The 19,227-nt window shown below is 35.8% G+C and overlaps 1 protein-coding gene across 2 annotated transcripts; it reads right to left on the reverse strand.

The window, feature by feature from the left end:
• Positions 1-6,155: 6,155 nt before the first annotated feature.
• LOC306843582 (phosducin-like) lies at positions 6,156-11,267 on the reverse strand. 2 transcript variants are annotated; one of them, XM_079375113.1, is made up of 4 exons: positions 11,152-11,267; positions 9,436-9,501; positions 7,658-7,806; positions 6,156-7,022 (listed from the first exon to the last, which is right to left on the reverse strand). In XM_079375113.1, exons 2-4 carry the CDS (start codon positions 9,482-9,484, stop codon positions 6,507-6,509), a joined length of 714 nt encoding a protein of 237 aa, XP_079231239.1. In that variant the 5' UTR covers positions 9,485-9,501; positions 11,152-11,267; the 3' UTR covers positions 6,156-6,506. The 2 variants fall into 2 exon arrangements, with proteins under 2 accessions (XP_079231239.1, XP_079231240.1); XM_079375114.1 differs by lacking the exon at positions 11,152-11,267 and having other exon boundaries at positions 9,436-9,765.
• Positions 11,268-19,227: the final 7,960 nt, after the last annotated feature.

Genomic DNA, 19,227 nt, shown 5'->3' on the forward strand with positions numbered 1-19,227 from the left:
TAAGTTCTCTAAAATGTGTACATAAAACGCACCTAGTAATCACAAACGACTGTGATTGGTCAAGGCTGACCAGCGATGAAAAAAGTAACGTGAAAACCGCGTCCAAGTCACAGAAATAGGTCTGTCTGGAAGATAATTAAACTTAAACAAGACACAGTTAAGAGTTAAAATAGTAAAAATCTTAATAAAATCAACAGTGATGGCAATCAAGCTGATCTAAAATACATTTATTAATTTGAAAGATGTTCTGCGATAATGACACTGATAACCCCCAGATTATGTACATTCATGGAAACAAAACAAAATGCTATAAAGTATGATGTATATTCATCAAGTGGCAGCTTGGTTCATTCAAATAAATCAGAATCAGAATGAGCTTTATTGGCCAAGCACATACGAGGAATTTGTTTTAGTGACAGAAGCTCCACAGTGCAACAGAAAGACAGCAACAGGACAGGACACAGATAATAAAATAATAATATACAAATAGGCAATGTACAAAACAGCAAAAACACAATATATAATATAGACAATTATGTGTGTACAGGTCTGATATGTGCACATTTGAAATGAAAAAAAAATAAATAAATAAGTGTGTTGAATAAATAATGTATAATAGCTGATCAGCACAGGTTTTCAGCACAGGTTTTTAGGCAGGCTGGTGACACACTGTCTGGGCCTGGTGCTTTCCTTCTTTTGTTCTTTCTGAAGACCTTTTCTTCTTCACTTATCTGAATTGTAGGTGTGGGGGAGAGGGGGGTTGCTGGAGGTGTGAATGGTTGTGTGGAGAGGTGTTCGGGGCAGGTGTGGGGTGATTTTTCAAACCGGCAATAAAACTTGTTCAAGTCGCCTGCTAGTTGTTGATTCTCCAAAGTGCTGGGGGTTGGTGTCTTGTAACTGGTGATATCTTTCATACCTTTCCACACTGAAGCAGAATCACTGGAAGAGAATTTGTTCCTTAGCTTGTCAGAATAATTCCTCTTTGCCACTCTGATCTCCTTTTCCAGTGTGTATTTGACCTGTTTGTACAAGACTTTTTCCTCCTTTCTGTGAGCATCTTCTTTGGCCTGACGGAGCTGTCTGAGTTTTGCAGTGAACCATGGTTTGTCATTATTGTAGGTTAAATGAGTCCTGGAAGGAATACACATATCCTCATAGAAACTGATATAAGATGTTACAGTCTCTGTGAGCTTGTCCAGATCGGTGGCAGCAGCTTCAAAAACAGTCCAATCAGAGAGAGAGGATCAGGCTTGTAAATCCCACTCTGTTTCATTAGTCCAATTTTAACAGTTCTTAATACAAGTTTTGCAGACTTAAGTTTCTGCCTGTAGCTTGGAATAAGATGAACCAAACAGTGATCAGAGAGTCCTAAAGCTGCTCGTGGAACAGAGTGATATGCGTCCTTTATTGTTGTGTCCTTAACAGTGATCCAATATATTACTGTCTCTGGTGGGACATGTGATGTGCTGTCTGTATTTTGGCAGGTCTAAATAAAGTGAACACAAGAGGGAGATGTCGTATCATACATGCACTGATAATTCAAGGTCAATCACATAAACAGAGTGAGATGGGTGGTTGAATAATAGTTTGTCAACCTTTTTCATTAGTTTGCCATTTTTTTTGTTATCTTTGTTATATCACAATAGCTTAAACATTTTTAATGCGGTAAAATCTACATAAACGTGCTTTTAGTAGCTACTACTCTGTCTGAATTACATTTTCATCTTTTTTATTCTTCTTAATACTCTGATCACTTTCCATTAATTTGGATGATTATCATGTTAAAACATTCCAAAAGTATAACGTTTTTCTTGCTGATTTATGGATTGATTTAAGGTAATAGGAATAATGTGTACAGTTATAATTAGCCTATTCATTTTTTATTTGTAATTATGTTGTTACATACCTTCTTTTATTGTTTTTGTTTTTTTGTCATTCATACTTCAATGGCCTTATGTTACACATCCTGTTTAAAAAAATAGTTGATAAGAGATAACTGAAACATATGTGTTGTGTTACCTTTTTCTCATTTCTACTTGGCTCATCTTATCCTATACAGTCTTGGTATTCATTTGATGAACAGCATTACCTGCCTTTGCTTTCTCTTTCTTGCTTTTATTCTTTAGCAGTTTTCCATTCCTTAGACCAGTCATAACACATATCAGTATGACCACAGATGAATAATCAATATGGAATTTTCAAATGGAAGCAAAAAACCATATAATAGTTGTTAATGCCGTTAGTTGCCCCTTAGGCACTGGATAATATTTACAGTAAGACTGTCTGTATGGAGAGATAGTGTAACCTCGCCTCTCTTTGCTATGCAGCCTTAAGCTTGAATAAACCAAGCAATGCTCTCTTTTTCACCTCTTCCAAACATCAACACACTCTAAAAAACAAAGACCTATGGGAATGTCTCAAACCTCACACACCTCATTTCATGTTTTGAAAATGCTTTGTCATTTTGTTACTTGCTTAGTCTATAGGGTCGATGCATTAATAATCACTGCATCACAAAAGAATTAATGTAAAGTCTTGCTTTTTTAATGATCTAATCAGTGTTTATGAGACATTGATGGTTAAACGTGGAGTCTAGTTTCCTGTTTTCAACATCCAAAGGAGGTAATAGTTGAGCCCGAATAAGTGCATGTGTGGTTAATGGAAATTTTTATGTGTATGGAATTTTTATTCTGTGATTTATTGTGGGGTTTTTTTTATCCCCAAATCCTGGTTTCCATAGTGACATATGGGGAAAATAAACTTGACTACTACTTCACCTTTGCGTGACAAAGCTACATAAGATGTTGAGTAAGAGGAGGGTAGGAAGTTTTCAAGTATGTGTTTGTGTGTGTGGGTGGTGAATGCTGCTGTAATTTTCACACAAAGCAGTGTTAAAAAGCCCTGTGACCTCATATCTCCTCGATGTCAACCCCTGACCCCACCTCCATCCAGCCCTTCACTATATGATCTCATTTACACTTGAAATTCACATCCATCGTGTCTGTCCACCCACTACTTCTCCTGTGCCCAACGTCACTCTCAGAAGGCCTTTGCCACCATTATATGCAAAGTTCAGGAAACCCTTCAATGGACAGAGTCGTTTAGTTTACCATTTTCTGGACATTTTGCCTTCTTTGAAACTGTATTATACTCTCTTCTATAATTCATCACACATTTGTTTTCTTTCTGGTCCAATTCTACACTATTTTGTTTTACTGTGCCATTATTTGTTTCATTCACATGCATGATTCATTTTGTGAGAGGTTGCTCCTGTGGAATTCCTGGGTTTTGTCTGAGTTCAATTATTGCGTACCTCACAGGCTATTTACACAAAGCTTTACGTTTTTAATTAGACCACAATGATGATAGAAATACTGCTATATATCATATGTTATCTTGAGGAGCCATCTATTGTATTATTTAATTTCATTGTTATGTTTGATTTGAATACCATTTATTGCACCTTATTGTTTACTATAAAATATCATCATGGATCATCTGCATTAAATGGAAGGAGTAAAATGTTTACAAATGTTCTTTAAGCTATAAATGTAACCAATAAACCAGTGCTTTAAACTTAATAGCTAGAAAAACAATCCTGGATCAGATTAAAAACAACAAATTAATAACAAAACTGATTTTTGACTGTCGTCAGCAACTCTAAATGTTTTTATATTTTCAAACCACTTACAGCTTTGGCTAACATAATAATAACAGATTCACATCCCATGAAAGCCTGTAACATATTAGCCACGTAGTTTATTGATTATGTGTTTATTTTTTAAGTACAAAACACTTCTTATATTACAGTACAACATGACTAAAGTCCTTCCTAAAGATCTCCAAGCTTTATGGTTGGGTTTTTACATCAGCTAAATGAGAGAGGTCTTTATGTGTGATGTTCCTTGTGAAAACAGAAGAAAATGAACAGAACTGAACTGTGAACTCACCGCTAACATCTTGTCACTGTCCAGCAGTGGTCAGTAAATTCACTCCCCTTCACTCCTCTCCCATCTGGGAGACGTTATAGGAGTCTTCGCTGTTGCACCAGCAGACTCAGAAACAGTTTCTTTCCCTCAGCTGTCAGCCTACTGAACTGCAATCTCAAGCGCTGAACACTACATCCAAGATAGACCACCTAATGAAAAAAAAAAAAAAACTGCACTGTTCAATAACCTGTCTGCACTCCTCACTCACAATGTTCGTATTGTTTCCTCTGTTATTTTGCACATTTCTGATATTTTGCACATTTCTACCTCCAGATGCCGTTAAGGTCATTGGCCATATATAAACATATGCTACTTACATACCTCACTTTATAATGCACCTTCTGTTTATACTTCCTTGCAACATAAGTTGTATGTACAGTCATTTGCACTGAGCTAGTCTCTCCCCCTCCACCTCATAACTTGCACTATATGTCATAAAACTTAATGTATATACACATTTTTATATTTATATACTTTGTTATTTGCACTTCTGGTTAGATGCTAACTGCATTTCATTGGCTCTGTACTTGTACTCTGCACAGTGACAATAAAGTTGAATCTAATCTAATCTATCTAAATATTTGTTTCAGATCGAAGCACTGCAGTCTAAATGAAAGTGTATTAATTTAGATATGATTAAAATCCATACAAACCATATGTAAGATACTGTAGATATAAGTTACTTCTCAGGCCAGTTGCTTAAGAACTAGTCTGACCAACTAGCAGTTGATGGAATGAATTTGGAGTAATCTATGTTTTTATGTAACCGAATTTAAAAATAAAAATACGATTAGTCTTAAAGAAACAATTTATGAAAAACTTGTAAGAGTAGTCTAAGCCTGTTATATACTGTATATATTTTTTGTTTTTATCAAATACTTTTGAACATTTTTATTATATTTTGTTTTTATATTTAATTTTTTAATACTATAGGGGACAACATACCTTTATATATATATATATATATATATATATATATATATATATGTATACGTATATAGCTCATATATATATATATATATATATATATATATATATATATTAATACTTTACTGTCTTACAATACAGTATCCATAAAGTTTTTAATCTGTCTGAGCTATGAACCCGTGACAACTTGTCTTAGGAATTAAGTCCAGACGAGGACTTGGCTTTTTGGGCTACTCCTTCACGCATGCAGAGAGGATGGAGGCAAATGTGGTATCAGGTGCAGATTTTGTCAGAACATGTTCGCGTGAAGCGAGACGACCTCGTCGCACGATATATCTAGAGCTCGGCGTGAGACACACAAAACATTACCACAAAATCACCAAACCCTGCAGGCCCTCAGTGGGTGTGCCTGCATGGCTTGGCCCTCAAGAGAAAATATGTTACTTTCAATTTGGTTTGCATGTCTTTTTCAAATATGGAACAGATGAAAACAATTGCGTCACGACCCCACAAGCTGATGCAGTTTTGTTGCAATTGCTGTTGAATTTATTCTGAACTATGGTAAGATTAAAAACTTAGTTCTGGGTAAAGTAACAATCAGGGCCCAATTATAGGATTCAAGCATACAGTAATATAGCCTGTATTCATCAGTACTGCATGTTCAAATTAAATAGGTCATTTAAAATAATTACTCTATAATAGTTTTTCAAAAACACTAATTGTTGGATTAGAGTGAAAGTGTCCTGCATGATGACAAAGTCTCCACTCAGGGCAGCCTGTATTTTGACACTAAACAAAATAAGATTTTGGATTTAAATCCAGTAGATTTAGATTCCAGACTAAGCTGATCAGAAAAAGATCACATACGCAGCTCATAAAAGCATGACAACATGGGCATATAGCCACTTACTGCACTGATTAAGCTTGCTGATGACACGATAGAGCTATGTTGACCTATATTTGTTTGTTTGTTGACTTTACACCAGCTATTTCAAGACAGCAGCAGATTTTAATCCTTCAATATGCAACTCAACTCAAAGGAAGATTCCCATAAATACATAATTATAACATGTCAAGTTATAGGAAAATGATTGGGAAAATGCACAAATGTGCAATATCTATTCTTTTCATATAAATGGAACTTTTGAACCTGCAGGTCACGGTAAAGTCAGATGCAGAGATTGTGTTTCAGCAAGTGCCGTCTCGCTTCTCAAACCACATTAAAGGAAGGCACAAATTCTCTGGAATTTCACTTTATTGCTCTCTTGATTGATTCTGTTCTTCAAATGCTTTCTTCAGGGGTGACATGTAATTTGTGTGCAAGTGGAGCATGTGTATATATAATAGCTTTAAAAAAAAAAAAAAAAAAAAAAAACTAAATCTACAGAACAGGCATGAAAAGTGTTTCCATTTGCATTTATTTATGTATGCCTAAAAATACAGTTTACATAAAATCTCCTGGTTTATGCTAAATTCCAGCCAAACCATCTCATCATGTTAGCTGGAAGAATAATGAAACTTATTCTTGTCATATTCAGAAAAACATTCCTCCCATTAATTTCATCCATTCTTATTCTCTGCCATCTTTTGTCACTCCACATCTGCTTCATCCTCATCAGCTCCAGGGCCACATTCCTTCTCTGGAAGCAGTCCATACTCATTGAGGAAGGCCTCTACATCGGTAGCAAAGAACTCCTCACTGAAATGCTGCGTAACAGCCAGGAAGTTTCCCAGAAGCTCTCCAGCCTTGTACACTAATAAGGCAGGCAGCACATCATCTGAGAAACGCTCGCCAGCTCCAGTGGCGGCGGCGCTAATGCGGCAGAATTTAACGCTGGGATATTCTGAGGCCAGGCAATTCATGCAACTGTGAAGCGCATCACACCCCTGCACTCCATCTTTGAAGATGTGCACCACCACCACTGTGACCCGGTGCTCCTTCTCAATGACCTCCAGGAAGGCCTCGCCACTGTCGAGGTCATACACGCCCTCAAATTTGGGCCCGAAGCTCAGGCGCTCGTGTATCTCCTGCATGCACTGCTTGCGGTACTTACGCAGACTTTTCTCATCATCTTCCTTTATCAGCTCATACTCCTGAGCGCTCATCTGAGAAGTGAAAAATAAGCAGGAAAATTCAAAGCTTTTAAGGCCAATGCAGATTTTTGGGAGAGACAACTGAATTTAAGTTTGGAAGTTAATCCATTAAATCATGTTTTGATGTAAAAGACCAACCAAATATGATGACCTCTTTTAAGGAACCCCCTGCTAGCATAAAGTGTAAAAAACCATTTATACTGTGTGAGAAACATATTATGCATGATATAAAGAAAATATACTGTTTCTGAAATAAAACGACTGGCTTTTATATGGTCATCGTACTGAATATTCGATAAATATTTTAACACAAATTTTTACCTTTTTTTTTTTTTTTAAATCTCATTTTATACATTTTTTTGTCATCCCTATGTAGCCCATAGGGGATCCCTGGTCCTCAGTTTGCAACCTCTAAATTCTTTATGTGCATACAGAATACATGAATTAATTAATTAAAACGACCAACACAATAACTAGAGCAATGCTTTAGTATAGTTTGGTGTTAGTTACTTTTGACCAAAGTAACATAATAGATACAGAATTATCATCCATTTTTAGAATGCACTTTTTACAGCCTAATTTAGAAAAGCATTGTTTTTCTTCAAAGAGCTCATTTTTATTTTGAAATCATGGTCAAAAGAGGCAACCTTGCGATTGAATCCACCCACACAGGAGTCTCTGGGTTTGTGGGGGGAGGACATCTGTCTAAGCAGCTCTCTCTTGTTGGGAGGCAGAGCCTCCTGGTCCATGCTCTCCAGTTTAAATTTACGCCAGTCATTGATGACACCCTTTGGTCCTAGAGATACCATAAGTGAATGAATAGATGAGTGAATTACGTCAATACATATACTGTAAAAAAATGATTGCTGCGATTAATCACAACTTAAAATTCGACATTAGAATAAGTAATGATGTTTTGTTTGAAGTTTGTGCTTTACTTAAAATTATAAGTTTAGGTTAGTTAAGTTGGATATTTAAGTTGAACAAATTTAAGCTTAACAAATTTAAGTTGTTATAACTAATTGCAGCAAGCCAACTATAAATCAAAAGACAAGCAATAGCCTACACTGTAAAAAATAAGTGCAATTTTAACTGTACAATTTTGTAAAAACGCTACTGAAAAAACTGTTAATAGGTTAACAGTAAGTTCCAGTACTATATACAGGGAAAAACTGTAAAATATCTAACCAGACATTTCATATAATTTTACAGTAAAATGCTGTTAATTGTACAGTTTTTAGAAGTAAAAATAACAAATCAATGTATAATTTACAGTCAAAAATTGTAAACTGATATTCCCAGAATTCACTGCGTGACACGCCATATGTGAAAGTATTTTGATTAAATAATCATGTTTTTAAATAGTTTAAATAATCATGTTAAATAGTTTTTGTTATCAGTTATGTACATTTGGGCTTTATGTTACATCTTCTGTTGTTTACTGAAAGTTTATTGCATTATTTAAGTATCATGTGTGTTACCATGATGGTGTTTTGTGTTTGCATTAATGACTCTGTGCACCTTCTATATATTAGTATATACTTCTACTTGTGGTGAAGCTGCCTGTGATGAGCTTTGATTCTCCATGTGGCTTTCTCTTTTACCACCTGCATTATTATGCTGGTTGTCAGTATGTTAAAGGTTAAAAACAGATTTTAATAGCTGAGTGTGTTGTTGAATTTAGTGGTTTACATTCAAATTTCCTTGTTTGTAAATTACAGTTTTATACTGTAAATTTTACAGTTTTGTTCTGTAAACGTGTTTACAGTTTTTCCTGTATTTTTTATTTTTTTACAAAACTATTCTGGCAACCACAGCCGCCAAAATTATTTTGTAAAAACTACTGAATTTTTTTTTACAGTGTACCATAGTCAGTTCACTTTCAGCGATGGATGATATCAGTTCAATTCAGGTCAGACATATTTTATAGAAATTGATTTTATCTCAAATATCCACACACTGATGTTGTTTCTTCAAAATTTGTTCAATAATTAAAATTACAATCGGGCCTCAAAATTTCCTGGTTCCTATCTCAGGGTTGAATGTGTTTCTTTAATTTCTTCACAAGAACCCCAAGTTGTTCACATTGGGAAGCTGGCAACCATAACGCAAGGATTCAGGCTTTGACCAACTCCTTTGACCTAAAATATTTCCTTGAAGAACCCCTTAATTAATTTCAGTCATCCAGCAACACATTCATAAGTTCATGCACATGGTTCGCTGATGTTGGTAATGTTCATGTGGCATGCAGGCAAACAAATACAATTTTTATTGTTTTCTAGTAATTTTATGATTTAATCAATTAATTCCTTTTCATCAATTTGCAAACTCTGTTTCATTATGCATGCACTTAATACATTAGATCAGTTTCCCTATATGACCCATTAATTTTACAGTCTCACAAAACAATAAGAACCATACTGACCTGTGTGAGTGACAACCGCTGGTTCTTCATCTACGATTCTGTCAGACATTTTTATTTGTTGATTATCTGTGGAAAAAGTTCAAACCTTCATCTCACATATATATGTCAAAATAAATAAAATTCTCTTATTGGTTTCAGCAAAAGTAACAAAAGCTGTATCTATGTCTCTGAACGACTATCCAGTTTCAAACAAAGAAAACAAAAGAGTTTTTTTTTAATTAAATTTTCAGGAAGGCAAGATACATTCAGTCGAACAAGGTATAGCATCAAATCTTCATTGAAATGTTGGCACGTGGACAGTGTCTCTGTGTTACTCGATCGCTCTTTCTTGGAAGATATTAGGTTTATTAAGAGTAAGAAGATCAGATTACTCCTTGATCCAATTTATTTGCACAAGTGGGCGTCATCGATATGATGTCATGGAATGACAAATGAACTGTCCTCAAATAATTTACAATATGCAGAAATTCCCATTTCAACCCAGATACTTTAAATCGGCTTAAGTCAGTTGAATTTTCATTCTTTTTAATGCACATTTCTTTGATTCTATTTGATTCTACAAGCAATACCATTGCAAATGCATAAAACTTTATCACCTTAATGCCAACATTAAAATCAACAATGCAGACCATATTTGGTTGCGTTCAGGTCAGTCATTTAACTGATCTTTTTCATATGAGGTTGAGGCCGAGATCAGATAAAGTCCATGCTGCAGCAGATTATCAGTTTAATACTAGAGCTCAGAGTCTTCACTTTGCCCCGCTAGCCTCTGGCCTCAAACCTCCTCCATTGTACCTCTCACTACTCTCAGTAAATCACTGATCGCTAATTGAGATTACAGCTATGATGCAATGCCTCAGCTCAGATGGCAACCAATGAAATCCTATATGACAGCTTTGGGGGTTGCCTCAGTTTTCTTTGGTATTTCTTTACAATTCTGATGCTTGGTTTGTGCACACAGAGAAAAAATACTCTATTAAAAGCATGGTATTATGAACTATGACTATTATGAATAGTCTTCCATTTCAGTTTGCTTCTTGAAAAGTGGTGTTTTACGATTTGTATTTTTATAATGATGCAGTTACATGATTATGGCTTTGCTTTACTGTTTTTAGCTCCGTTGAGTCTTTATTCATTTGTCAAAGTCTTTTTGAATGTTTTTCATTCAGTCTGATCTGAATCTTGAAGTCTTGTTGAATCATGCAAAATAATAAACATGGCATGAACGTTTGCATAGTTTGCTGAGATAAATATACCGTAGACAACACTACCGCTATCTACAGTACATCAAAGTATCTGAACAAACCACTTAAATATGCAAGCTCCAAGGTTTGCTTTAGAGAAAAACAGGAATTATGCTGTTACTTTAGTATGCAAATCAAATTATAGTAGACTTTGTTTCATGCAATCCATTCATCTGTAACATCACAGCTCATCAAAAGTATAATCAGGCCTATGATTACATAGGCTTTAGTTAAATAACACTGCGACTCACTTAAAGCTGTAAAACAGAACGAACAGGAAAAGATGCATTAAAGCATGAATCTGAATAGACTTTAGGCTTTCGTTAAATAACCCTGTGACTCACTTAAAGTTGTAAAACAGAAAAAACAGGAAAAGATGCATTTAAGCATGAACCTGAAATATTTTTTTACAGCATGAGTAAATCAGTCTGGTCCTACAGAAACCTGTTAAATCAAACAGTTGCCTGCTCACCTTTTTTACGGTCCGAATATGTCCCTTCAGTGAGCTGTTACGTGGTCACTATCACCATTAGCTTGTCCTTCATGCTTTTTTGAGTGTGCATGGGGAGGGCACAAAGAAGCTTTCTTAAGTCAAGACACATTGGACAACTCTGTGCTCCAACACAGAAATAGCACAGGGCACTTAAGAGGATTTAAGTGCAGTAATTAGACACTATTCAGAACACAACCAAAGACAAAGGTAACATAGCTGTGAGAGGAGAGTGGTATACAAGATATTGAGGACATGTAGACGGGGATAATAGTTGAAAAATGTATGCTAACATGGAAGAAAAAAGTTTTGGTTTCTTACATGACAAGCTTCATCAGATCTTCTGCTTGCAGAATCATTTATGCGCAGAGATTTGAGCAATGTGAAATTGCTAACAGTAAACAAAATCTTTAGACTGCATGGCTAATGAATTAAGTGTTTATCTGTGCACAAGTTTAAAGTTCAGACTGATTCAGCATGTAACTCTGTACAGTTGGTAAAAAGAATATCACTGGCATCTGATGGATGCCATTACAGGAGTAGATTACATTTTAAAATACAAAGTAGAAAACAGTTATTTTAAATTATAATATTGAACAATATTACTGTATTTTTACTGTATTTTGAGCAGGCTTGGTATGCAAAAGAGACTTCTTCCAAAAAATATATAAAAATTTTACCGAACCTTTTCTGGAATGGTATCAAGAAAATATATTTACATTTATACATTTCAGTTTTTATTGAAATATGCATTGTAGTTACTAAAGACTGGGGGGTGGAGAGATGGATAGATAAATTAAGAGAATCTGGGTAAGGCAAAGAGAGACAGAGACAGCAGCACTGACCGTTCTGGCTCAGTGAATGTAAATGCACAGATGGTACATAAACAGGATTGACCTCATTAGTGTGAAAACACTCATCTTTTCAGTCGAACTATTCCTCGCTGTATCCTTCCTATGTTATATCCTGACAACACAAACACAAACAAAAATGATTTACTTAAATTAACCCGTCACTAATATGACATCTTTTTACTGTTCTTAAAAAAAATAAAAAAAATAAATAAAAGATTTTGTCCATAAACCTAAAATGATATGTACGTTTTCAAATGATGTTTTAATATTTTAAGAATTTAGTCAAATATGCAGATTTAATAAAATATGAGAATTGTGTTCTGGCATTATTTTGAAAAATGACAAGTCATGAATTTACATGTTGCTCAAAAACTTGAAACATTTCAGTCTAAAACAGTGATTTTGGCCATAACAATCTTTCAAATGGGTGAAGAAGAACGGTATATTTCTCATTTATTGGAACCTAATGCTTACTTTCTAGGAAGATAAAGTGGAAGTTGTGGTTAGGTTTTTATTATGGTGTAGTATGACATAGCATTATGACTTTATACATTGTATGACTCAAGCTTTGTATTTATAACATTCTTTGAAATTAAACAATACAGTTTATTGCAAAATCCTTACTGGAACTACAGTTAAGAGTTTCTTTCATTTTCCATTCCTTTAGTTTTTGCACTGAATATCACAATGTTCCATGGAGGTATATGATTTGGAATAACTGTATGAATGTACAGCGTGAGTCAACAGAGAAATAGGATTCTGTTTTAATCAAAAATGGTGCCATGCAATGGTGATACTATATGTACTTGCCGTTCTATATCTGATTTTTACAGCTGATCAAAGAGTGGTTTGACAAACCTGAGGTGTGGGAGGTGAACTGTCAGTTATTAGTCATGTGAGGTAAAAAAAGCGGATTTATTTGTCCTGCTCATGGATACACACCCATATTGGGATCACCAGCAGGTGAGTGTGCGCCTGCCACCCCCTCTCTGTAGTTCAAACGAATTGTCATTAGAACTGGGTGTGGTGCAAATGTAGGTAAACCCCATTAGGATTCCAATCAGAGGTTGCCATGGCACCATCATAACAACAGAGAGTTGTGACCACAGGTTTCAGGTGATAGCTACCTACATTATTTTGCAAAGCTATTCTAGGCTTCTGCTTTTGAACTGATTTTAGTTAACATACAGTCTTTTCTACACAGGCAAGACATTGCATGACATTGCATTCAGTCACAATTATTTCCTTAACAGGACTCCAGATTAAGGAATATACAAATTAATCTAAATATATAGCATGTTGATTACCACAAAATATTATATTGACTCGTTTCCCTTTTTTTCATTTTTGAGAGAACTATCCCTTTAAAAATGATTAAGAATGTGTTCTCTTTTGAAACAATGGACAGGAAACACTCCCATAGCCTTTCTACACGTATCTACATGCAAACTAAAGGCAGTATGTGCTTCAAAACATAGACTTGTTTTGAGACTATGATGATCCACTTTATGAAAACCACTGACTCAGGGCTTGATGACCACAGTGGAGTTTCTATTTTTGACCTTTCATATGAATGAAGCTGCATCACAATGATCCACAAAAGATTTAGTTACACCTCTCTGTCCCATCATACGCCCACGTTTCAATTTACAGTGAACAGGACATATCTGAAAGTCCGAGATTGCTTTAAAGTAAAGTGGCCAGAATTCCTCAAGAGCTTTTCATTTCCACTGGTCAGACTGAGATAACACTCATTTATGCACGTTAGTATGTGTCTGATAATACGTGTCTAGCAGACCCATGCTGGCTGAACACTGTTTTACAAACCTCAACTCTACCAGGAAATTATGTGCACTAACTCACCATCTCTCTATTAGTTTTCCATGGCTCATAGACAAGCAGAACTTTATTGATGAGAAAGTGTTTTATTTTATTTTCTGTCTGGGACTAATTCCGGCTCCTCTACTAATTTCTGCATTATTATGTTGCAACAAGAGGAAAATATGCATAACATGAACTTTTGAACCATCTGTAGATTTAGTAAAATATGCAGATCATGGTTTGAAGGGAGGTGATGCTCTGTGGACATAAAATATTTATAATAATAAATAAAAATTCTAAATAATTCCTTTGTTGTCATTGTAGAAATTAATTTCCTTGAATTTCATTCCATATGAATTTTGAAATACATTTAGGTAAATTAATAATAAAATAATAAAAAGACATTTTGCTTTATATTTACATTTAGTCATTTCGCTGACGCTTTTATCCAAAGCGACCTTCAAACACATATTCAACTGTACATTACACACAACATACAGTAAACATGATTTCTTGATTATGCCTTAAATTTGATGTATTTGCTAATTTTATGCAGCTTTCAGTAGATTGTATCTTATTACTTTTATATTTAATCTTTATCAAATAATGAAACAATTGAAAAAGTTTTCTTATGCTTATTAAAAAAACAAACAAACAAAAAAAAACAGCTCTTATCTTTGCTACTATATAATCAGTCACCATTGTGTGTCTGATCACAACCATACAACAGTACAACAGTACGTTGAGGCTCAAACTACAGGTGCTGGTCATAAAATTAGAATATCATGAAAAAGTTGATTTATTTCAGTAATACCATTCAAAAAGTGAAACTTGTATATTAGATTCATTCATTACACACAGACTGATAGATTTCAAATGTTTATTTCCTTTCATTTTGATGATTATAACTGACAGCTAATGAAAGTCCCAAATTCAGTATCTCAGAAAATTAGAATATCAATTAAGACCAATGCAAAAAAAATGATTTTTAGAAATGTTGGCCAACTGAAAAGTATGAACATGAAAAGTATGAGCATGTACAGCACTCAATATTTAGTTGGGGCTCCTTTGGCCTGGATTACTGCAGCAATGCGGCGTGGCATGGAGTCGATCAGTCTGTGGCACTGCTCAGGTGTTATGAGAGCCCATGTTGCTCTGATAGTGGCCTTCAGCTCTTCTGAATTGTTGGGTCTGGCGTATTGCATCTTCCTCTTCACAATACCCCATAGGTTTTCTATGGGGTTAAGGTCAGGCGAGTTTGCTGGCCAATCAAGAACAGGGATACCATGGTCCTTAAACCAGGTACTGGTAGCTTTGGCAGTGTGTGCAGGTGCCAAGTCCTGTTGGAAAATGAAATCTGCATCTCCATAAAGTTGGTCAGCAGCAGGAAGCATGAAGTGCTCTAAAACTTCCTGGTAGACAGCTGCGTTGACCTTGGACCTCAGAAAACACAATGGACCAACACCAGCAGATGACATGGCACCCCAAACCATCAATGACTGTGGAAACTTTACACTGGACCTCAAGCAACGTGGATTATGTGCCTCTCCTCTCTTCCTCCAGACTCTGGGACCTTGATTTCCAAAGGAAATGCAAAATTTACTTTCATCAGAGAACATAACTTTGGACCACTCAGCAGCAGTCCAGTCCTTTTTGTCTTTAGTCCAGTCAAGATGCTTCTGACGCTGTCTCTTGTTCAAGAGTGGCTTGACACAAGGAATGCGACAGCTGAAACCCATGTCTTGCATACGTCTGTGCGTGGTGGTTCTTGAAGCACTGACTCCAGCTGCAGTCCACTCTTTGTGAATCTCCCCCACATTTTTCAATGGGTTTTGTTTCACAATACTCTCCAGGGTGCGGTTATCCCTATTGCTTGCACACTTTTTTCTACCACATCTTGTCCTTCCCTTCGCCTCTCTATTAATATGCTTGGACACAGAGCTCTGTGAACAGCCAGCCTCTTTAGCAATGACCTTTTGTGTCTTGCCCTCCTTGTGCAAGGTGTCAATGGTCGTCTTTTGGACAACTGTCAAGTCAGCAGTCTTCCCCATGGTTGTGTAGCCTACAGAACTAGACTGAGGCCGTTTCTCAATACCAAGTTCGCAGAGTCTGGACTTCCGTCCTTTCGAGTTTGGACTTGCCAAGTTCGACTCAGAAGAACGAACTCTCGAGGACGGGAGGACGAACTGAATTCTGGGTTATGGCCCGTATCAAGTCCGCACAAGTCACCTCTCGATGCATCCTCGGTAAAAGGGGCGGATCAAGAACACATCCGGGGATTTGAACTGGACTTGGCTAGATGTGAACTTTGAATTGGAACAGTACTTCGGCAGCGACTGATGACGTTTCACAAGTCCACAAGAACACAAGTACAGACAAGTACGCATATTGAGAAACGGCCTGAGAGACCATTTAAAGGCTTTTGCAGGTGTTTTGAGTTAATTAGCTGATTAGAGTGTGGCACCAGGTGTCTTCAATATTGAACATTTTCACAATATTCTAATTTTCTGAGATACTGAATTTGGGACTTTCATTAGTTGTCAGTTATAATCATCAAAATTAAAGGAAATAAACATTTGAAATATATCAGTCTGTGTGTAATGAATTAATCTAATATACAAGTTTCACTTTTTGAATGGTATTACTGAAATAAATCAACTTTTTCATGATATTCTAATTTTATGACCAGCACCTGTATGTGCGGATGTGCATGTGTGTGTATTGTGCAATCCCAACCTGTGCCTCAATGGGCCTGTGCTTACGCAGGGGACCAGTGGGGATTTCGACTGCAAGACTGCAAGGGAAGCTCGGCTTCCCCTATAATGTCAAAAATAAACAAGAGGATTTTCACATTATTTTGAAGCAAAAATTCTAGGCTACAAGATCCAGTTCTCAGAAGTCTTGTGAACAAATGTTCTGTATGGTTTTTTATGGCCTTATTTCAGTGACTTCAAAATGTTAGTTTTTCACTAACCATGCATAAACGTTGTTTTCTCAAAAACAAAATCAAGTACATAAGTGCTGCTAACATATTATTGTAGCCCTGTTTTTGCTGTTTACAGTGTTATTAGACTTTAGCCATTTATATATTTATAAGCAACTGAAAAAAGCACAAATGTCAGGGCATGTCAAAACTTCTCCAGGCCCCCAAAACACCCTCAGACCCCAGAGGGTTAAAGACATGGAGTTGGACAGTGCAATGCCTCAGCTTTACAAACTGTTCTCATTAGTGGCAACAATTGGAGCTACATCTGCAGGTGTAGAAAGGAGCTTCTCCTGTTTAAAGCGGCTCAAGTCCTACACCCGTAACACAGTGGGCCAAGACTGTTTAAGCAGCCTAGCTCTGCTGGCCATTGAGAGGACACTGGTCAAGTCACTGGAAAAGACGCCTAGTTGGTACGACAGCGTCACAGAGCATTTTCTTGAAAATAAATTTTTCAAGAAAACAATTTTTATGATGTAGGCCAAAAATGAGCTTCCCCTCTTTGAAAGACCAGCAGCCGCCACTGCAGGGGTCGTGCTATGGCTCTCTCTTTCCATTCATTTATTTTCATAGATTACTAATGCTCATTCATAAGCATTTTTTTCCCCTTCTCTGTGGCCCCTTTTCTCCCACTGCAAGAGAAACGATGACTCACGTAGGTTCTCCTCACAGCCACCAGGTGATGGTACATACACAGTAACCACTTCCTGTTTCCTCCTAAACATAAGAACACAAATAATGACACCATAAGAAGTAATTTTTCAGTTCTTTGTGACATATATTTGTTAGAAAAATAAATACTGTCATTATGTACTTAACCCTCATATTGCTCCAAACTCATACTACTTTATTTCTTTCGTACAGCACAAAATCAGAGGTTAAAGAGTTAAATATCTTTATTGCTACTTTTGTGCAAAGACTAGGCCTAAATGTAAGTCGTTATTCACCGAAAATTGACAGCTTGACATCAGCTCAAGCGCTCCTTGGAGCGTTAAGAGAACTTGTGAAGTTGGATTCCTTTAGTGAATCGCTTGATCCAGTTCACAAACAACTCTGAATGATTCTTAGGAGAAATTAGAGTTGCTTAGTTCGCACAATGATTCACTGTAAATGCAACGTGAACAGCCCAAACGTGCATAAAGACAAAGGAAGTGTAATCTACAAATCATTAAATCAGTCATTCTTGAGAAGTGGGACAAAACAGGGTGAAAAATTTAAAAAATAAAACTTTGTACTCAGACAAATTAAACTACATTTATGTATCTTATATGTACTAAGCTACTGAGCTATGCTTTGATTCAACCTACCAACTTTTCTCTTTTTTTAACAAAATGTGCTTTTTACCTTGGACTGTGTAATATAATTTCAACTTTATCTTTAACAGCATTCAAAATGTTTTTAACATTTCAAAACACATTCTCATGTGACCAACCATTCCACAAAAAACATCATAAAATATCATAATGAAATATTATCAAAATATTCATCTGACGGAGGTGACACATCTGACGGTGGTGACGAAAACCTGAATTTGTAGTCACTTTAAATATCTAATACATTGGATCAATCAATTACTGTGCTAAAACAAACAGTGAGTATGTTATTGTTCATAAAGCTTTTATTCAAGAGTCACATTGAAGTATTTTTGGAACACCAAATCTTATGGTGGTGACATCTGACGGTCATGTAGTAGCCATTTAGTTGGAACCTGCTTCAGGAGAATAAAATGATCTAAATATTTCAAAAAATTTCCTCAGAAATTGGAAGATGGTGTTGACATATCATGGTTGTGACCAGGAAATATTAACATTATTGTCAAATATTCTAAAACTATAAAACTTAGCAGAGCCTGTCTGACAGTGATGTATGCTGCAGAGGATGATGATGCAAGGGGGTCCTTTAGAGTGACAGCTGCCCCTGATATTCCCTGATTTTATTACATTTTAATAAATGTCTTATAAAAAAGTGGGGACACAACTTTGAAACCTTATGAAACATGCATGTGTCACCGAAAAACAACATTGCTTTGATATGAGACATTATTTAAGTGTTGCTTTTCATAAGACAAGCTCTTTTTTATCATTAAAAAACATTATCCATTTTATAGCATATGACTGATTGAACCCTTCTCTGTGGACACACTGTTTTAGATGTAGTGAGAAAAATAAGGGGCTAAATTGAAGGGGATAATTGTGTTAAATACATTCTATTATTAATCCCATAACATTTACAATTGAAAATATTTTTTATTTTTAAACCTAATAGCAGTTACAATTGCTGGACATGTTTTGTCATAGAATGACTGACATACCATTTAATATGAAGTGTCTGTATAATTTGTCATATCATTATTAATTTGCAGTGCTTGTTTTCTGCGTTTTTCAAAACTTAAAAATTAAT

The sequence above is a fragment of the Barbus barbus genome (assembly GCF_936440315.1).
Source record: "Barbus barbus genome assembly, chromosome: 24".
In the NCBI taxonomy this organism is placed as follows: domain Eukaryota; kingdom Metazoa; phylum Chordata; class Actinopteri; order Cypriniformes; family Cyprinidae; genus Barbus; species Barbus barbus.

Excerpts from the sequence above, each read along its gene's own strand:
- LOC306843582 (XM_079375113.1), bottom strand. The coding sequence starts at position 9,484 with ATGTCTGACAGAATCGTAGATGAAGAACCAGCGGTTGTCACTCACACA. Across the intron at positions 7,807-9,435 it reads AGCGGTTGTCACTCACACAG|GACCAAAGGGTGTCATCAAT; the intron begins GTCAGTATGGTT and ends TGGTATCTCTAG. Across the intron at positions 7,023-7,657 it reads TGGGTGGATTCAATCGCAAG|ATGAGCGCTCAGGAGTATGA; the intron begins GTTGCCTCTTTT and ends TTCACTTCTCAG.